General features: G+C 38.7%; 1 protein-coding gene across 1 annotated transcript in view; it reads right to left on the minus strand.

Moving 5' to 3' along the window:
* The window catches only part of ERICH6 (glutamate rich 6), a 33,892-nt gene that overhangs the window by 11,080 nt on the left and 5,581 nt on the right, over positions 1-17,231 (minus strand). The window contains 11 exon segments of the mRNA XM_027581861.2: positions 518-673; positions 2,567-2,652; positions 7,865-8,010; positions 9,005-9,075; positions 9,727-9,833; positions 9,835-9,885; positions 10,849-10,962; positions 13,676-13,792; positions 13,884-13,939; positions 14,199-14,261; positions 16,978-17,069. Of these exon segments, the coding sequence (XP_027437662.2) occupies positions 518-673; positions 2,567-2,652; positions 7,865-8,010; positions 9,005-9,075; positions 9,727-9,833; positions 9,835-9,885; positions 10,849-10,962; positions 13,676-13,792; positions 13,884-13,939; positions 14,199-14,261; positions 16,978-17,069 (1,059 nt within the window).

The raw sequence follows: 17,231 nt of genomic DNA on the forward strand, positions 1-17,231 counted from the left end.
ATGAGCTTTGTTTTACATAGTTGCCTGGGATTCTTCCACTGAGAAGAAATGGGATGACATAAATAAAAATTTTCTCTGAGTTGAACATTACTATCTAAAGATCACTAACTTAAATAATTCTTAAATTATTTTTATTTTTATCGTTTGAAAGGAAAAGAAAACTTCCAGCTATAAGATGAATAAATTCTAGGGATTTATGTACTGCATAGAGATTATAGTTAATAATACTGTGTGTGTGTGTGTGTGTGTGTGTGTGTGTATTTGAAAGTTGCTAAGAGGGTATATCTTAAATGTTCTCAACACAGAAAAGAAGTGATAATTATGTGACATAATGGTGTTAGCTAATGCAATGTGATAATCATTTTGCAATATGTAAGTGTATCAAATCAACACATTTTATGCCTTTAACTTACACAATGTTATATGTCAATTATAAAGTTGGGAAAAATAAAAGAAAAAGTAAAATTTCACAACCACCTCCCCCCAAAATGGCAGCAGGAGAAACCTAGAAGCCTACCAGACATTTCCATTGGGATGATAGCATGAACTTCTGCCAGAAGAATCTAGCAATGCCAGGATCGCAGGGTCAGTTGGCATGTCTTCTTGGACTATACAAGTGAAACCACTTACTTTGTTGGGCACTCGGATGATGGCTAGATTTCCAGATGGGTAGCTGAGATCAGATAAGGTCATTTGAGTTGTTCTAATGTCCTTCTGGGAATAAATTCAATTTATGAGAGAGACTTTGAAACCATTCTGGAATGAGAGCTACTGTTATTACAAAAAGAATTTTATGCTTTTTATGGGATCAAAATAGTTTTACAAGATGCAAAAAGTCTCAACAAAATACTAGCAACATATAAAAAAACATATATACAATGACAACGTGGAGTTATCCCAAGAATGCAAGGTTGGCTTGACATCTAAAAATCAATCAATGAAATATATTGATAGAATAAAGCGCAAAAAAATTATAATCTCAATATATACAGAAAAAGCATTTGACAAAATCCAATACCTTTTCATGATAAACAACTCAATGAACTAGGAATAAAAGGGAAACTCCTCAACCTGATAGTGTTTAACAAAAACCCACAGCTGACATCATACTTAATGGTGAAAGACTGAGTGATTTCCCCCTAAGATTAGGAACAAAATGAAAATGTCTACTATCCCCACTTCTATTCAACATTGCACTGAAGGGTCTAACTAGGGAAATTTTATGAAAGAAGAAGAAACGAAAGCCATCCAGATTGGAAATGAATGATGTGAAACTATCCTACTCTTGTATATAGAAAATCCTAAGGAATCCACAAAACAATATATTAGAACTAACAAATGAGTTCCGCAGGATTGTAGGCTACAAGACTGATGTACAAAAATTAAATTGTACTTTTGTATACTAGCAGTGAACATTCTGAAAATGTAATTAAGAAGATAATTCCATTTACAATAGCATCAAAATGAGTAAAGTCTACTGAGGATAATTTACTGTTAATACTCAGTCCCATCCAAGCTGATCAGCGAAGCCCAGAGGAAAAGTAAACACAAGATTGAGTCATTTTGAAAAGCAGCCAAAGCTTTCAGGAGAATTAAGAATTAAAGCCAGGGCATGAAATGATAACTAATAATAAAATTTGGGGGGCGTTATGGAAAATTTATTGATGTAAATAAGACAAAACCTACACTTTTTCTCATGGGGCCTGAACAAAAACTTCATATACTTCCTATGCCATGAAAGTCATTTTTCTGGTTGATTATTGGGGTTTGACTAAACTTTTAGGAAACTATAAGTAAACATGATTTTCTCCTATAAAAGTGGGACCTTCATTCACCAAAAAGCTCTCCTTATTTCATAGTTTTTTTGTTTTTTTTACTTTCCTTGATGTATTAAATGGCCTTTATGTCCAAATAGCAAATGGCTTGGCCACCAGGCAGAAGTTCAAGTGATGAATAACTTAGTGTTCCATAAAATGGATATCGAATTTTTGTATTAAAAAATAATGTGCTGCTCATGGATGTGTAAATTGGTACACATTTTCTGGGGGACAAAATCTATCAAAGCTTTAAAATGTCTGTAATTTCTTAGCCAGAGTTTCTACCCCTAGACATTCAATTCAAGGAAGTAAGTGATAAGTATGCAACAAAGTCTGCACAAACCTGTTCATTTAGCTGTTGTATATATGGCAAAAAATTGTGAAACCGCCTTTGTGGTTAGGCTAAATGAATTATAGTACATCCCTATAATGAAATACCTTGTGGTTATAAAAATGGTGGTGTATTTCTATCTTTATTGTGTATGATATACTCATAACATTACTATTTAATATTATTATACAAAGAGGGCAAGTTGAAAGATATGAATAATGAGTTAAATTAATTTTTAAAGAATTATATATGTATGCTCATAGAAAAAAGGAAAGATATATTAAAAAGATGTTAATAGCTTTTCTCTGGGTGGTAGGATTTGGGGCAATATCTGTTTTTTCTCTATAGTTTTCTATATATTTTTTCTCTTTTTCTGTGAAGAAATAAAGCTAATAAAAACAACTTGTTGAAAGGATACAATATTTGTGTTGTTCCATCTGGAAATGAAGTCAGAAACTTGCTTCCATGTTTGTAGTGCTTCTCTAAGAGCTCGTTCCTCATGATCTATGTATATAGCACAGAAAATGAAAGGACCCTTAACTGTTAATTGTTCCAGATACAACGCATTAATTATGATAATAATAGGCATTCCTTGCTTGCTAGACAGTGATAAAAGCCATTTATTTTTTTTAAATATTTTATTTATTTATTTGACAGAGAGAGACACAGCGAGAGAGGGAACACAGCAGGGGGAGTGGGAGAGGGAGAAGCAGGCTTCCCGCCGAGCAGGGAGCCCGACGCGGGGCTCGATCCCAGGACTCTGGGATCATGACCTGAGCCGGAGGCAACCGCTTAACTAACTGAGCCACCCAGGCATCCCCAGTAACATTTCTAGTTAAAGATTCTTTTTATTCCTAATCCTGTATTGTAGTAAAATAGATTCAAGAATTTCTAGGGCTAAACAATGAAACCACTGAAATATTCATGTAAATGTTGCCATTTATTTTGGAAGATAACACATTTTTTTCATTTTAAAAATTATGAAATATGAAATACATTCAGAAAAGTGCTAAAACATGCTGTTTTGTTAATGAGTAATTATAAAGTGAACACCCATTGTTATCGCCATCCGGGTCAAGAAATAGAACAATGCCAATACTCGAGGAGCCCCTCTGTGTGTCTATCTCAAAGTCGATACCTTTCTTTCCTAGACATAACCTCTATTCTGATTTCATAGTCATTGCTTTGCACTTTTATAATTTCTAAACAATATAGCTTTAATTTTTTCTCATTTTGAATTTTACCTAAGTAGAAACATAAAGAAAATATCTTTAATATTTTGTTTCTTTCTGTCAATATTATGTATGTGAGTTTCATGCATGTTCCAGTTTGTAGCTGTGGTCCACTAACTTTCATTTGTGTATAGTATTTCATGGTATGAATTTATCACTATTTATTTAATAGATATTTGGGTCATTCCCAGTTTTTGACTATTGTAAACAATGATACCACAAACATTCTTATGCAAGTATGCTGGTACCCAGTTCCTCCTGGATATTATGACCATTTGAAAAAAATGGGCTCAAAACATCCTTGAGCACTTCTCAAAGGAGAAATCTCAGTCAATAAATGAAAAGGTGCTCAACATCATTAGTAACCTGGGAAAGGAAAATTAAAACCGCAGTTAGAGATCAGTACATACCTATCATACTGGCAAAGAAAATGTGACGTCTGATAGTACTAACTATTGGAAAGGATGCAGAACAACAGTCACCATTGTCTGCCTCTAGTGGATCAATGTAATTTGGTCCAAAAACTTGGAAATCATTTTGGCTTCATCTAGTAAAGTGAAGACAGGTATATCTTGGGACTCAGCCATTCTATCTCTGGGTATAATATGTGAGAGAAGGGCAAATAATATAGCTTAACTTCAGACATGGATTAATTAAGTTTACTTGCTGAAATTTCTAGGATAGCCAGAAAAATGATAGAAGCAGAGAATATAACTTCCAAGCTTTTAGAGGTAGAAGAAAAAATAGCATGACATATTTTAAATACTCCCCCAAAAGACAAGAAAGGATAAAGGAAAAGAAAAACACATAACAGGGAACAAATAGAAAATATCAAGGAATGTCAGTAATTATATGTAAATAGACTAAATACTCCAGTTAATAGGCAAAGAATGTCAGATTAGTTCTTTTTTTAAGGAAAAATCCCAACCATATATTGTTTACAAGAGACAAATCTAAAATATAAGGATACAAAAAGATTATAAATAAAAATGATACATGAAAATACTAAGGAATATTACCAGAGATAAAGAAGATTACTTCATAATGATAAAAGTTTAAATCCACTAGGAGGATATAACCTTACAAAATATTTTTCCCATATTAAGATAGTTTCAATATATACAAAGCAAAATTTCACAAAAGGAAAAGGGAAAATTAAAAATTCCATTATCATAATGGGATATTTTAGCCTACCGCTCTCAAAAATTGCAAGGATTGTTAGACCAAAAAAGTAATAAAACAATAGAATATTTGAACAATCCCTCTAATAAATTTGACCCAATGTTCATGGATTGGAAGATTAAGTTTTTTAAAGATGACATTCTTCCCAAATTGATTTTAGATCCAATGCAACTGCAATTCACATTTTAACAAGATTGTATTATTTGTGTGTGTTGGGGTAAGGGAGGTCTTCACAAGTCAATTCTAAAATTTACAGGAAATATCAAGAACTTAGAAGAGCCAAGACATTCTTTTATTTATTTATTTATTTATTTATTTATTTAATTTATTTATTTGACAGAGAGAGACACAGCGAGAGAGGGAACACAAGCAGGGGGAGTGGGAGAGGGAGAAGCAGGCTTCCTGCTGAGCAGGGAGCCCGATGAGGGGCTCGATCTCAGGACCCTGGGATCATGACCTGAGCCAAAGGCAGACGCTTAACCAACTGAGCTACCCAGGTGCCCCTTCATATTTTTTAAATGAAATTAGGACCACTACCGCACATTATATGCAAAAATCAATTCCAAGTGGATTAAAGACCTAAATGTGAAATGCAGAACTACAGAGATTTCTTTAACATAGGAGAAGAGCTGTATTATCTCAGGTCTGGGAAAGATTTACCAACCAATAAAAAAAGCAATATCCATGAAGGATTTGATAAATTACAATTAAAATGGTGAAGGACAATCCAAGAAGTGGAAAGTGGTTGCAGCAATATGACATACAAAGGGCTCGTATCCTAAATGTATAAAGAATTTTTATAAATCCACATGAAAAAAGGTCTAACGTACCACTTTTTCTCTTCATCCTTCTTGAATCTCAGATCATCCAATTACACAAAGCACATTCTTTAGAATTTCCTTCAATGAGGGGCTACTAGTGACAAATTATCTTTGACTTTACTAGACAATGTCTTTTTGGACACATTTTCTTAAAAAATATTTTAACTGGTTATAGACTTCTAGATTGACCACTATTTTCTTGAAGCACCCTAAATATATTCCCATTGCCTTCTGGCTTCCATTGTTGCTGTTGGGGGGTTATCCGATGGTATAATTCTCTTTAAATATAAACAGAACTTTTTGTTCTCTGCTGCTTTTAAGATTTTTTTTTTCCTCTGTGTTCCTTGGTTTTGCTCTGACATGTCTAGGATTTTTTTTTTCTTTATTTCATCTTGATTGGGATTCACTGGGCAAAATCTGCAGGGTCTTCCCATTTATCAGTTCTAGGAAATTCAGATACTGCCTCTTTCTGATTATCTTTTTCTTCTCCTTTTGGGATTTTGAACAAATGTGTTTTAGACACCTCATTTTCATATCATATCATACACTTTATATTCTGTATTCTTATTTTCTTTCCCGTGGAGAATTTTATAATTTTTTTTACCTTTTTTCCAGAATTTTATAAATTTTTTCCCCTTTTTTCCAGGTCACTGGTTCTCTCTCTAGTTGGGTCTAACCTGTGTTACTGTCATCTTTTAAGTTTTTAACTTCAGTTGTTATATTTTTCATTTCTATAAGTTCCATTTTTTCTTTACAAACTGATTATGTCACAATAGATTTCTGTTCCCTCCATATACCTTCAAGTTGATATTTTATTTCTTTTTTTTAAAGATTTTATTTATTTATATGAGAGAGAGAGAATGAGAGAGAGAGAAAGCACATGGCAGGGGAGGGTCAGAGGGAGAAGCAAACTCCCCACCGAGCAGGGAGCCCGATGCAGGACTCGATCCAGGGACTCCAGGATCATGACCTGAGCCGAAGGCAGTCACTTAACCAACTGAGCCATCCAGGCACCCTGATATTTTATTTCTACAAGCATAGTTTAATTTCCAAAGTCTTTGCAGGTCTTTTTTTAATTAGATATTATTCCTCTGGGTTTTTAATTGTGGTGTTGAGTTTCCTTGCATTCTTGATTCTTTTTCACTATGTGCTAGTAACTGAACCTGAAGTATAATTTGCAGGAGAAATCTGAGGGCCGGGCAGGTGACTTTCCCCCAGACAGGATGTGGATTTGATTCTGTCAGTTACCTCAGTTCACTGCCACACCTTAAATTCTATATCACCCAAGAGAAAGAAATCTGGTCTCCATAATTTAATTTCTAGATATCTATTCTGAAAAAAATATACTTATATAAACATACATTTATACACAAAGATATTCAAAGCAATGTTATTTAGTATAGCAAAAAAACTGTTAACCTGTATTGTCCAATAATAGGGGAACGGTGAGATAAACCACATAAAGAAGCACATAGGTATCAAAATGCTGTTAATGTAAGCTATATAATAGCATGGAAATATTTTTATAATAAATTTTAAAAAGATAAAAATTATATGTGTAATATAATTACAAGAATATCAACCAAAACCAGTGGGTAGAAAGTCTAGAACAGTGCTGTCTAGCAGAAATTTTGGTGACCACAAGAATGTTCTGTATCAGCACTGCAATATGGTAGCCCTTAGTCACACACAGCTGTTCAGCACTAGAAATGAGACTAGTGTGACTGAAGAATTCCATTTTAAATTTTATTTAATTTTAGTTATTTTAAATTTAGATAGCCATATGTAGTTGTTGCTACCCTATTGGGCAGTGTGGATCTAGAAAATATTGAAATATTAGCAATGATTTTGGGGAAGTGCTTAAGGCTTTTGGTGATTTTCTTCCCCTTTTTTCTAGTTTTTTAAGGGTTCCAAATGTTCCAATGATCACATTTTAAAGTAAAAAGGCTTTAACCAAAATAGCTTGCCATAAAATGTATGTAAAAGCACTTTTTAAAAAAGTTTTGAGAAGCTTTATTAAGAACAACAACAATGTAAGCATGATGAGTGGTGGTGACGGGGCTAACCGCTGAAAGGGTCAGAGAGTCCAAAATGGTCTGCGGGCTCATGTCAACAACTCAGCAGTGCAGGAGGCCTCCAAGGAAGATGACACAGTCTTCAGCTACATCCCAAGGGCCCCGACATCCAAAATAAGAGCAGTACGCAGTCCTGGTCTGATTTCTACTGGTTATGACCCTCAAAAATGACTTTTTAATTCTCACAGACGCGGTTTAGAGAGTGGTGAACTAGAATTTATCCAATGGAGACTAAAAAAACATAAAGTCTAGTAGAAGTTAAAGAGCCAAGTGTGTACCATTTCTTCTTGACAAAGAGTTAAATGTGTTATGTAGCCAACCTGTTATATTCATTATGACAGCTTTTACGATTTTAGGAAAAACTGATTTTAAAGAGTCACGAGTAAAAGCATTACAAGAGAATCACCTTTCCACATGCTATTCTAGCATCACAGCAAACGATGGAAATGTTTCTATTTTCTAGTTGGAAATCAAGTAGTCTGTCAGCAATTAGCTCTTTTTCTGGAATATCCATGGAAAGTTGATAAGAAATTGTTTTTAAGTGCTTTGAATCTAAGGAAAAAAAAACACATGAAAGTAGATATTTGTTTAAAATGTTCCAAAACCTCTCCCTAAAATGAAATTTCAAACCCTATTACAAATTCATTGATTCATCAGACTTTTTTTTTAATGGAAGAAAAATGAGGTCCTTCATGAAATTAAAGTGAGTGCCTTCTTTTGTTAAAAAAGGAAAACATTCCTTTGTTAAAAGAAGAAAGATGAATTTTCTGGCCTTATCTTTAGTAGGAAATAGTTGAATATCAAGGAACTTTATACTAGGGATTTAGTTTAAACCACAACAAACATTTATCTTTTCTAAGTATCTTTTCAATAGCTCCTGAGTGGTAGAGTTGCTGCCTGATGCTCAGAAAGATTAAGTAATTACCCTAAATCAGCCAGCCTATAGGGAGAAAAGCAAGGAGATAAATCAAAAACTTCTGATTCTAAAAATCAGTGCTCCTTCAATTTTATCCATACTATAGCAACTCATAAGCTCTTTGCAGCTACCTGTAAAGTGCTCTATGGATGTTGCTAATTTATTTCGATCGATAACAACAGTAAGCGGAAGCCACTTAAGTGAAATACCAGATTTTCTGAACCATCTTAACTGATGCATTGACTGGAATGAATATTTTATTTATTTTTAATTATTACAATTTTTTTAGATTTTATTTATTTACTTGAGAGAGAGCAAGAGCGTGCGTGCGCACACACGCACACACGAGAGAGAGAGAGAGAGAGAGAGAGAGAGAGAGAGAGAGAGAAGAAGCAGGGGGAGGGGCAGAGAGGGAGAAGCAGACACCCCGAAGAGCAGGGAGCCTGATGGGGGGGCTCAATCCCAGAACTCCCAAATCATGACCTGAGCCAAAGGCAGAGACCCTTAATGACTGAGCCACCCAGGCACCCTTGGAATGAACATTTTAAATATACCAATTTCAGCTCTTGGTCAAACATCTGAGCTTTCTGTTGTAGAACTGATCGATAGCATCAGTGTTGAGGAACTCACCTTCTTCAGAAAAATTGGGCTGTCCATTTGTCATTATTGTAAATTGTCTGGCCATTTGTCGCTCCTGTTTTCTACAAAATTGAAAAATATGATGCAAAAGTCTGAAATGTGTTTTGAAGCTTAAAACAGAATTTTAGTGCAAATTTTAACTGTTCAAATGCTGTCCCTTATTATTTTTACCTATCATTACTTGGGAATCCAGGCATTTAATCAGTACATATGGGTCTCTACTCTCTTTAGTCGACAAATTTCTCCAACATGGGAATTCTAAATTGAGCTGAGAATTTGCAGTTGGTAGATTTCTACCTTAAATCGTTAAAAAATTCACAGAGTTTCTGGGAGCTTCTGAATCTCAAAAACATCTACCAGGAATTTTAATGGGTTTGCTTTGGCCAATCTTTTATTTATTTATTTTTAAAGATTTTATTTATTTATTTGAGATAGGGAGAGAGAGGGCACACAAGTGGGGTGAAGGGCAGAGGGAGAAGCAGACCCCCTGCTGAGCAGGGAGCCCGCCGTGGGACTGATCCCAGGATGCCGGGGTCATGACTTGAGCCGAAGGCAGACGCTTAACCGACCCAGCCACCCAGGGGCTCCCAATTTTTATTTCTTTCCTGGGAACGCCTCTTCAAAATTATAAGTTTTGAAAAAAACAAGGTTCATCGACCAAAAGCTCTCTACTTCAGTGGGCCTGAGTTTCAATATCAAAGGCTCAGTGTTACCTCTGCAGGGCTTTTTCCTTTGCTTTGAGTCTATCAACTTCACTGCCGTGAGCTGCGTGAGGGTTAATACAGATTAATTCCTCTTTCGGGCCCTGGGTTTTTTTTTTTTTCCTCATAGATGTAGTCAATCAGATTTTGAAAATACCTACAACAGGAGGCCTGAAAAACAAAGAGGTCATTTTTCATCTCACCAGTCCTCGAAGAAGATACTTAGGGGGGGAAAAAACCCAAAATGGCTAATGAACTTTGGATAATGATCTATGGTAAATTTTTTTGGTAACAGCTTTCTTGAGATAGAATTCACATTCCGTAATTGGCATCCATTTCAAGTGTACAAGTCAATGGTTTTTAGTGAACTCACAGAGTTGTGCAAAACCATCACCTCAGCCACTTTTTAGAACGTGAACCCTTATCCCTTAACCCTTCCCCCCACCCCCCACCTTCTTCTCCTCTCAGCCCCTGGAAGCAACCGACCCGTGTTCTGTCTGCACAGATTTGCTGTTCTGTACAGGTCATATAAGTGGAATCATACACTTGTGGTACTTTGTGATTGGCTTTTGCTTAGCATAACGTTTTCTAGGTCCATCTATGTTGTAGCATGTAAGCATGTATCAGTACTTCAGTTCTTTTTATGGTTGAATAAAATTCCATTGTATGGATACACCACATTTATTTACCTGTTTATCAGCTGATGGGTATTTTGGGTTGTTTTCATTTTTCAGCTGTTATGAATCATGTTATTATGAACAGTTGTGTACAAGTTTTTGTGTCGATAGAGGTTGTCAATTCTCTTGGGCATAAACCTAGAAGTGTAATTGCTGGGCTATAGGTAACCATGTATTTAACTCTTCAAGGAATTGCCAGACTGTTTCTCAAAGTGGCTACACCATATTATCTTCCAGTTTCTCTACATCCTTGCCAACATTTGTTAGTATTATCCATCCTTTTGATTATAGCTATCGGAGTGGGTATGAAACGCTATCCCATTGTGACTATGATTTATATTTCCCCACCAGCTAACATGTAACTCTTTTAAGCATTGAAGTGCAGGGGAAGATGCAAACATACTTCATACATTGAAAAATAATACAATTTCCTCCATAAACCCGCTTTAGAACTTACTTCTTCTATTGATTCCGAGTTATCATCATCAGAGAAAATATCCATATTGGAAAGAAATGTTCTTAGATCGCACCCACAAAATTCACACTGGGGTGATATTTCCTCCTCTTCTTCCTTCAGAGAAAGGAAAACAGAAATGAATCGGTGCCCACAAGGAGGCCCACAGCCTCTGGGAGCAGTAGGATCCAGGGCTCTGGGCAGGGCCAGCAAACGTCCAGTAGGGGAGCAAGGGGTGGTGGGGGCTGTGCCAACCTGTCAGAATCCCTGGGGGCTGAAATAGTTGGTGGGGAACTTGCAGGGGGCTGAGATCCTATACCAGAAGGCACCAAGCCAGCAAGATCTGTATATTCCAGTAAGGAGACATTATTTCTATTCAGGGGCTGGGGAGGCCTGAAGAGGCAGGGGTGGTGTTTTGAGGGCCTCTGTCTGGTTCACCAGAGCGCAGCTGAGCCCATCAGGAGCTCGTGGGTCCTTAGGATGCCTCCTCAGTGAAGAAAGAAAGTTGCACAATTGACTTTACTGTTGACATCAGAGTCCCTTGTGGGGGAGGGGGGTTACAGTATGTGACTAGATGCAGGAGACAAAGGATAACACACATGAGCCACAGGTTGGGGCTCTGAATTCTCCTGTCTGTGCGGTGAGGGTAATTCAGAAGGGGTGTGGGAGGCCAAGGGAAGCAACAGGAGACTTGGAGTCAGGGGCTCAAGGATTGAGGCGCTATGGTCATGTGAGTGGCCTGAGGTCACCACTGTGACTGCAGGGGCTCCTGGGCAGGCAAGCAGCCAAGTCTCAGCATAGGCCTCCAGGAGAAACCCACCTCGTGTGTGACTCATGTGTGACTCGCAGGTCATGAACACTACCAGGCCAGCTGTATCTGCCATTCTCTGGGACTGGCACAATGGCCACTGTGGGGCCAAAGGGTGGCTGAAGTGGCCAGTGCAGCCAGGCCTTCACCACTCTGGAGTGATGGCCACTATCTTGAGGCTATTGAAACTACCTGATAGGGGCACCTGGGTGGCTCAGTCATTGGGCGTCTGCCTTCAGCTCGGGTCATGATCCCAGGGTCCTCGGATCGAGCCCCACATCAGGCTCCCTGCTCAGCAGGAAGGCCGCTTCTCCCTCTCCTACTCCCCCTGCTTGTGTTCCCTCTCTCGCTGTGTCTCTCTCTGTCAAATAAAATCTTAAAAAAAAAGAAAGAAAGAAACTACCCGATAATCAGTACTGCACATGGCTGAAAGTGGAACCATGGGGTGTGAGGGGGAGGGTAAAGACCTGCCCTGGAGAGATGGTGGTGAAACATCTAGTTTGTCTCTCAGGTGACAGCACAAAAGGTGTGGTGAGGCCAGGCCACTTCCCTACCAGGGTCTTGGTAATTAGCTCCTCAGCCCACAGTCCCTTCACCCCTTCACCTGCAGGGGAAGCAAGGCGGGGATGCTTCCAAAGACCATGAGCAGGGCAGAATCTGCACCCAAAGAGGGTGCAGCTGGAGAGGAGAGCAGGCAGGCCAGCTACCGCTGTCCCTGTCAAAGCCCCGTGTAAGCGGTCCTGAAAGATCTGCCCAAGATCTGGGGGCCAGCACAGGGACAACTCCCCTGGAAGAAAGGCCACCAGGCTTTCCTTATGTTCAGGACCATCTCTGGGTGTCAGCAGAAGAAAACTCTATAGACACTTCCTTGGGTACAAGCCTTTGTGGTTCAGAAAGAGGAAGGAGCTATGTTTGAATAAAGAATTTCAGCCTGAAGAGTCTAAAGGGTGACCCTAAAGTTTAGAAAAACCAGGACAAATACAAGCAGCAAATACTGACTGATGTTACATTATGTGGCATATTTAGACTTGTATAGTTTAATGCACTGCCCAAGGCGGCCATGAGCAGCACAGAGTGCGCCCACCCAGCATTCCCAGCAACGCCGCACACACACCTGCTGCAGGCCACCTCCCACGGTTGCTGGCTCTTATTTCCAGGGAGTAAGCCTGCACCTTTAGCGTACCCCGAAGGAAATAATGAAGGGGGCTCTGATCTGGGGAGCGTGCAGCTTTCTCCACATGGCCAGGCCATCTGAGTTTGGAAATAATCCTACCACCAATCAGTCCCTCACAGCTCTGGTGCCGCAGGACAGTGTGTGGTACTGTTGGAATTAGGAGGGCGGCCCTTCCCTTGCCCATCAGGCAGAGGCATTAATCGGTCACTTAAGATGCTCAAGTATGGCAAACATTCACCTTTGTTTCCAGGCCCTGTGGCCACTGTCATGGGATGAATCGTGTCTCCTGAAAAGATATTTTGAAGTCCCAACTGCTGGTACCTGGGAATGGGGCCTTATGTAGAAATGGGGTCTTTGCAGATGTCATCAAATGAGGATGAGGTGATCAGATCACAATCCAGCATGACTGGTGTCCTTGGAGAAGAGGGACACTGGGACACAGACCCACAGAGAATGCCGGGACAGCTGAGGCGGACAAAGGAGTGGAACAGGCACAAGCCAAGGAAGGCCAGGGTTCAATGGCCCCGCCGGAAGCTAGGAAGAGGCAAGGAAAGATGCTCCCCTAGAGGCTGGACTGGCTGACACATTGACTTTGAACTTCCAGCCTTCAGAACCATGAGACAACAAGTTGCTGTGGTTTTAGGCCGCCCGTTGGCAGTACTTTGTTCTAGCAGCCCCAGCAGAGGGACACAGCCACCCTAAGTGCTGTTCCAGGGAAGAGTTCTTCACCTATTTTTGTTTTTTTTAAAGTATGTTCACGTCTTCTGTGCAAATCGTCGTGTGGCTTATTACATCATTCATTAATAAACAAAATTTCAAAATTTTAAAATAATATGAATTAAAATCACCTTGAAGTTAATGCCTAAATTGGAACTCTCTTGTTTGAACGTCAGAATGGACGGCGGCCCGATGCTAGGCAATGTTCTCAGAGAAGGCTCAAACAGGGTTATGAAGTCTTCTTTAAACTACATTTTTAGAAAGAGAGAGAATTGAAGTTTGAATAAATGATATTTACCATGAACACTGTGTACTATTGGACTGATAAACATTTCTTACCTCCAGCTCACATAAAATGCTCAGTCTTCGCTCTTTTGGATTAATTACCCATTTTTCTGAAGAGAAAAGCATCAATAAAGTTTAAAACCTTCATAACAGGGTCTTATACTTTCTCGGCACCTACTACCCATCTCAAACACACACACACACACACACACACAGTTACAATGCCCTGAAGCCTTTTCACCACCTCCTCATATAGATTCTTAGGGGAGGGCTTTCCGAGAGGGGGTGGGCACTGTCCCAGTCAAAGCTTGTTCCCCAGTGGCAGTTTGCCTTCGTGGGCAAAGGGAAGGTCTCCAAACATCCATTTACCTCTTAACTTAGAAGCCAGATTTTCATGTTCAGTTTCTTTAATTACAGAGGATGCTTTCTTCCCTGTAAAATGAATGTACATTTGTCATCAATACTGACAAAGTAGGAAGGAAGTTTAATGTAAAAGAAAATATGCCCTTTGGAAAAACAAATACGCTTATTTGTGTTTGTTTTACTTTTTACTTTTTTTGCCTTTTCCAAATAGCTTTTTATCAACAGTGGGGAACAGAGGAAAGCCACCACTGATGGATCACATTTAAAAATGTTTCCCTGTTCCTTTCTGGTCCTAGACTACTATGGAGATGCACACTGTACTTGATTATAAACATGGTTTGCAGACTCTTTTGTTTTCTGCTTTTTTGAAAGTACTACTTTGTCTATCTTATGCCTGGTATTCTGTAAAAGACTTTTCAGGTCAAAGGGTGCTGGGGGTCCTCCTTTAAGACACTGAACTCAACCATGAGGATTATTCCCTTCCCAGATTCCACGGCAGTACTGGAAATGGGGAAGGTGACCATCAGCAACTTCGAATAAATGTCTAGAAGATTTAAACGGATAGAATTGGAATGATGAAAACCAACCAGACCAACCTACAATGGGACAGAGGTAAGGGGAGGGAGCTGGCCCAGTTGCTCACAGAGCCAGGGCCAGCAAGGACTGCTGTTGGAGAAAGAAGTGGGCTTCAGAAAATGATGCACTTCCTATGTGAAGTATCTGAAGAAAATTTTAAGTACGTTTTAGGCATTTTGTCCAACAGAAATACCAGCACAGGTATAAAAAAAAAAAACGAATGCACAAAGATTTTTATTAAGGCATTTAGTTGTTAAGGGGAAGAGCTCAAAACATCAAACCAAACCAACCCAACTCTGAAATATCTAGCAATCAGCTTTATTACATAACCCACAATAATGGTATAAAAGGGAACACTATGCTGTTTCAATGAATTAGATCAATCTTTCATGACATGGAAAGATGTCCATGATGCACTGCTAAGTAAAAAAGCTTAAGAAGAGATAAAGTTGCCATTACTCACAGGAAATGTTAATTGTTTCATAGGCTTTCAACGTACAAACTATTACAATTAATAAGGAATTTCACCAAGGGGGGGTGTCAGATACAAGATTAATATATAGAAATCAATAATTTTCCTATGCATTGACAATAATTAGAAAATATAACAGGAAAAAGGTGTCCAATTGTTACATCAGTACAAGACTATAAAATACCTAGGAATAAACTAGGAAGAGCTGCATGAATCCTTTATGGGGAAAAAACCCCATAAAACTATGGAAGATCTGAAAGAAATGGAGAGGCACACGTAGGCTCACTAGGTTCCTGCTTGGTTCAGACTGAGCGGCCATCAGATGAGGTAGCTCTAAAGCCTTCCTTGGTAGCCTGGGTAAGCAAACAAGATCTGTGCCAGTCAATTCCTGTAAATGCCTCAAGGTTAAGAACAGCCAACTAGGAACAGCCAACTAGGCTTTCCAAATAACTCAAGCCCGTAAGCTAGCCAATCAAAAAATTTTCTTGTTCTGCTCCGGTGTCTTCTCTGTAAGAACCTCTCCCCTCGCTCTTGTCTGTGGAGCGCTCCTAATTATCTCCTGTTGGGCACTGGTCCATTTCAATCCATATTTGCTCAAATTCAGAAATCTGAAAATGCCTCAGTTTGTCTTTTAACACTGCTAAGCCAGGGCAACAAATCAACTTTTCACATTCCATTGAAAAATCCCATCAGAGTTACACTGACTGTGCAGATTAATTTGGGAATTATTAACATCTTTTTAGTATTTGGTCCATTTTTATGTTAGATTGTGTCACTCTTCTATGCAAACTCTCTAGTGTCTTTCCACTTCATTCCCACTGAAAAAGATCTGGTCCTCAATTGTGCCTTTGACCCTCTCCCCTCAGATTCTCCTCCCACTTACTTCGCTGCAACCACACCGACTGCCCCCTTGTTCTAGGAGGAGGCGCTAGTCCTAGTGCCTGGAACCATCTTTCCCCAGGGATCATCCTGGCTCACTCCCTTGCATCCTTGAGGTCTTTGCTCAAGTATTTTAGCTTCTCAGTGAAGATTTCCCTCAGCACCCCATGTAACCTTGCACCCTTCCCACCCAGCATTTCCTGTCCTTTCCTCTGCTTTTTCTTCTTAGCACGTCTATAGCCTAATGTACCACATATTTGCTTACCACACCCCACACCTTGCACACTTTAAGACCAGATCACTGAGACGGGTTTTTTTTTTTTTTTCCATTGCCATTTCCCTAAAACAGGGTTTGGACTATGATGGGTGCTTGGCACGTGGTAGGTGCTCAATAAACATCTGATGAATAAGTGACATAATATAAAATAGAAAAGTTCAAAGGAAAAGCTATTCATAATTCCTTATACTGAGATAAATTAAAATTTTTACTTTTATATTACATATTTCTTAATGGTTAGCATTTAGAAACAGCATGCATGTTACTTCTTAATAAAAAAATTAAGATATGTATCAAAACATAAAGGCAGATTATTTCTTGATGTGAACATAAACGTTGGTATTTATCACAGGTTAGGTGCCAAAGAGTTTAAAGATTTAATCTCATTTTGATCTTCCTAACAATTCTGTGATGGAAGTATTATTCTTATTACCAGCACATGAAGAGCCTAAGACTCTGTGGGGCAAAGGTCAGTTTGTATTGGGCTGGGATTCAAACCTGGCTCTCCCACCACCTCCGGCCACGCTCTTTCCAGTGTGCAAGCCTATAGCCCAGCAAAGGCTAAGAAATACACTACTCACTCCTCTGCCTTTTGCCAGAAAATTCTTGAAGCCAGCTTTCTTCTGTTTGTACTGATGTTGGGATTCCTGGATACAAAGTGTGATACATAGTCCTGAAGTTTAGACAAAGGGTTGGTTTTGAGTATACCTAAATACTTGTTAGCAGTTCTTCCAAATATAGCACATTTTAACAGTCAAATAATGCATGTACAGAGAAGATTCTGGTTTCTATTTTCTTTGAAATATTTTCTTCCATTCTTATGTCTCAGTAAAGT

The sequence above is a fragment of the Zalophus californianus genome, chromosome 1 (assembly GCF_009762305.2).
Source record: "Zalophus californianus isolate mZalCal1 chromosome 1, mZalCal1.pri.v2, whole genome shotgun sequence".
In the NCBI taxonomy this organism is placed as follows: domain Eukaryota; kingdom Metazoa; phylum Chordata; class Mammalia; order Carnivora; family Otariidae; genus Zalophus; species Zalophus californianus.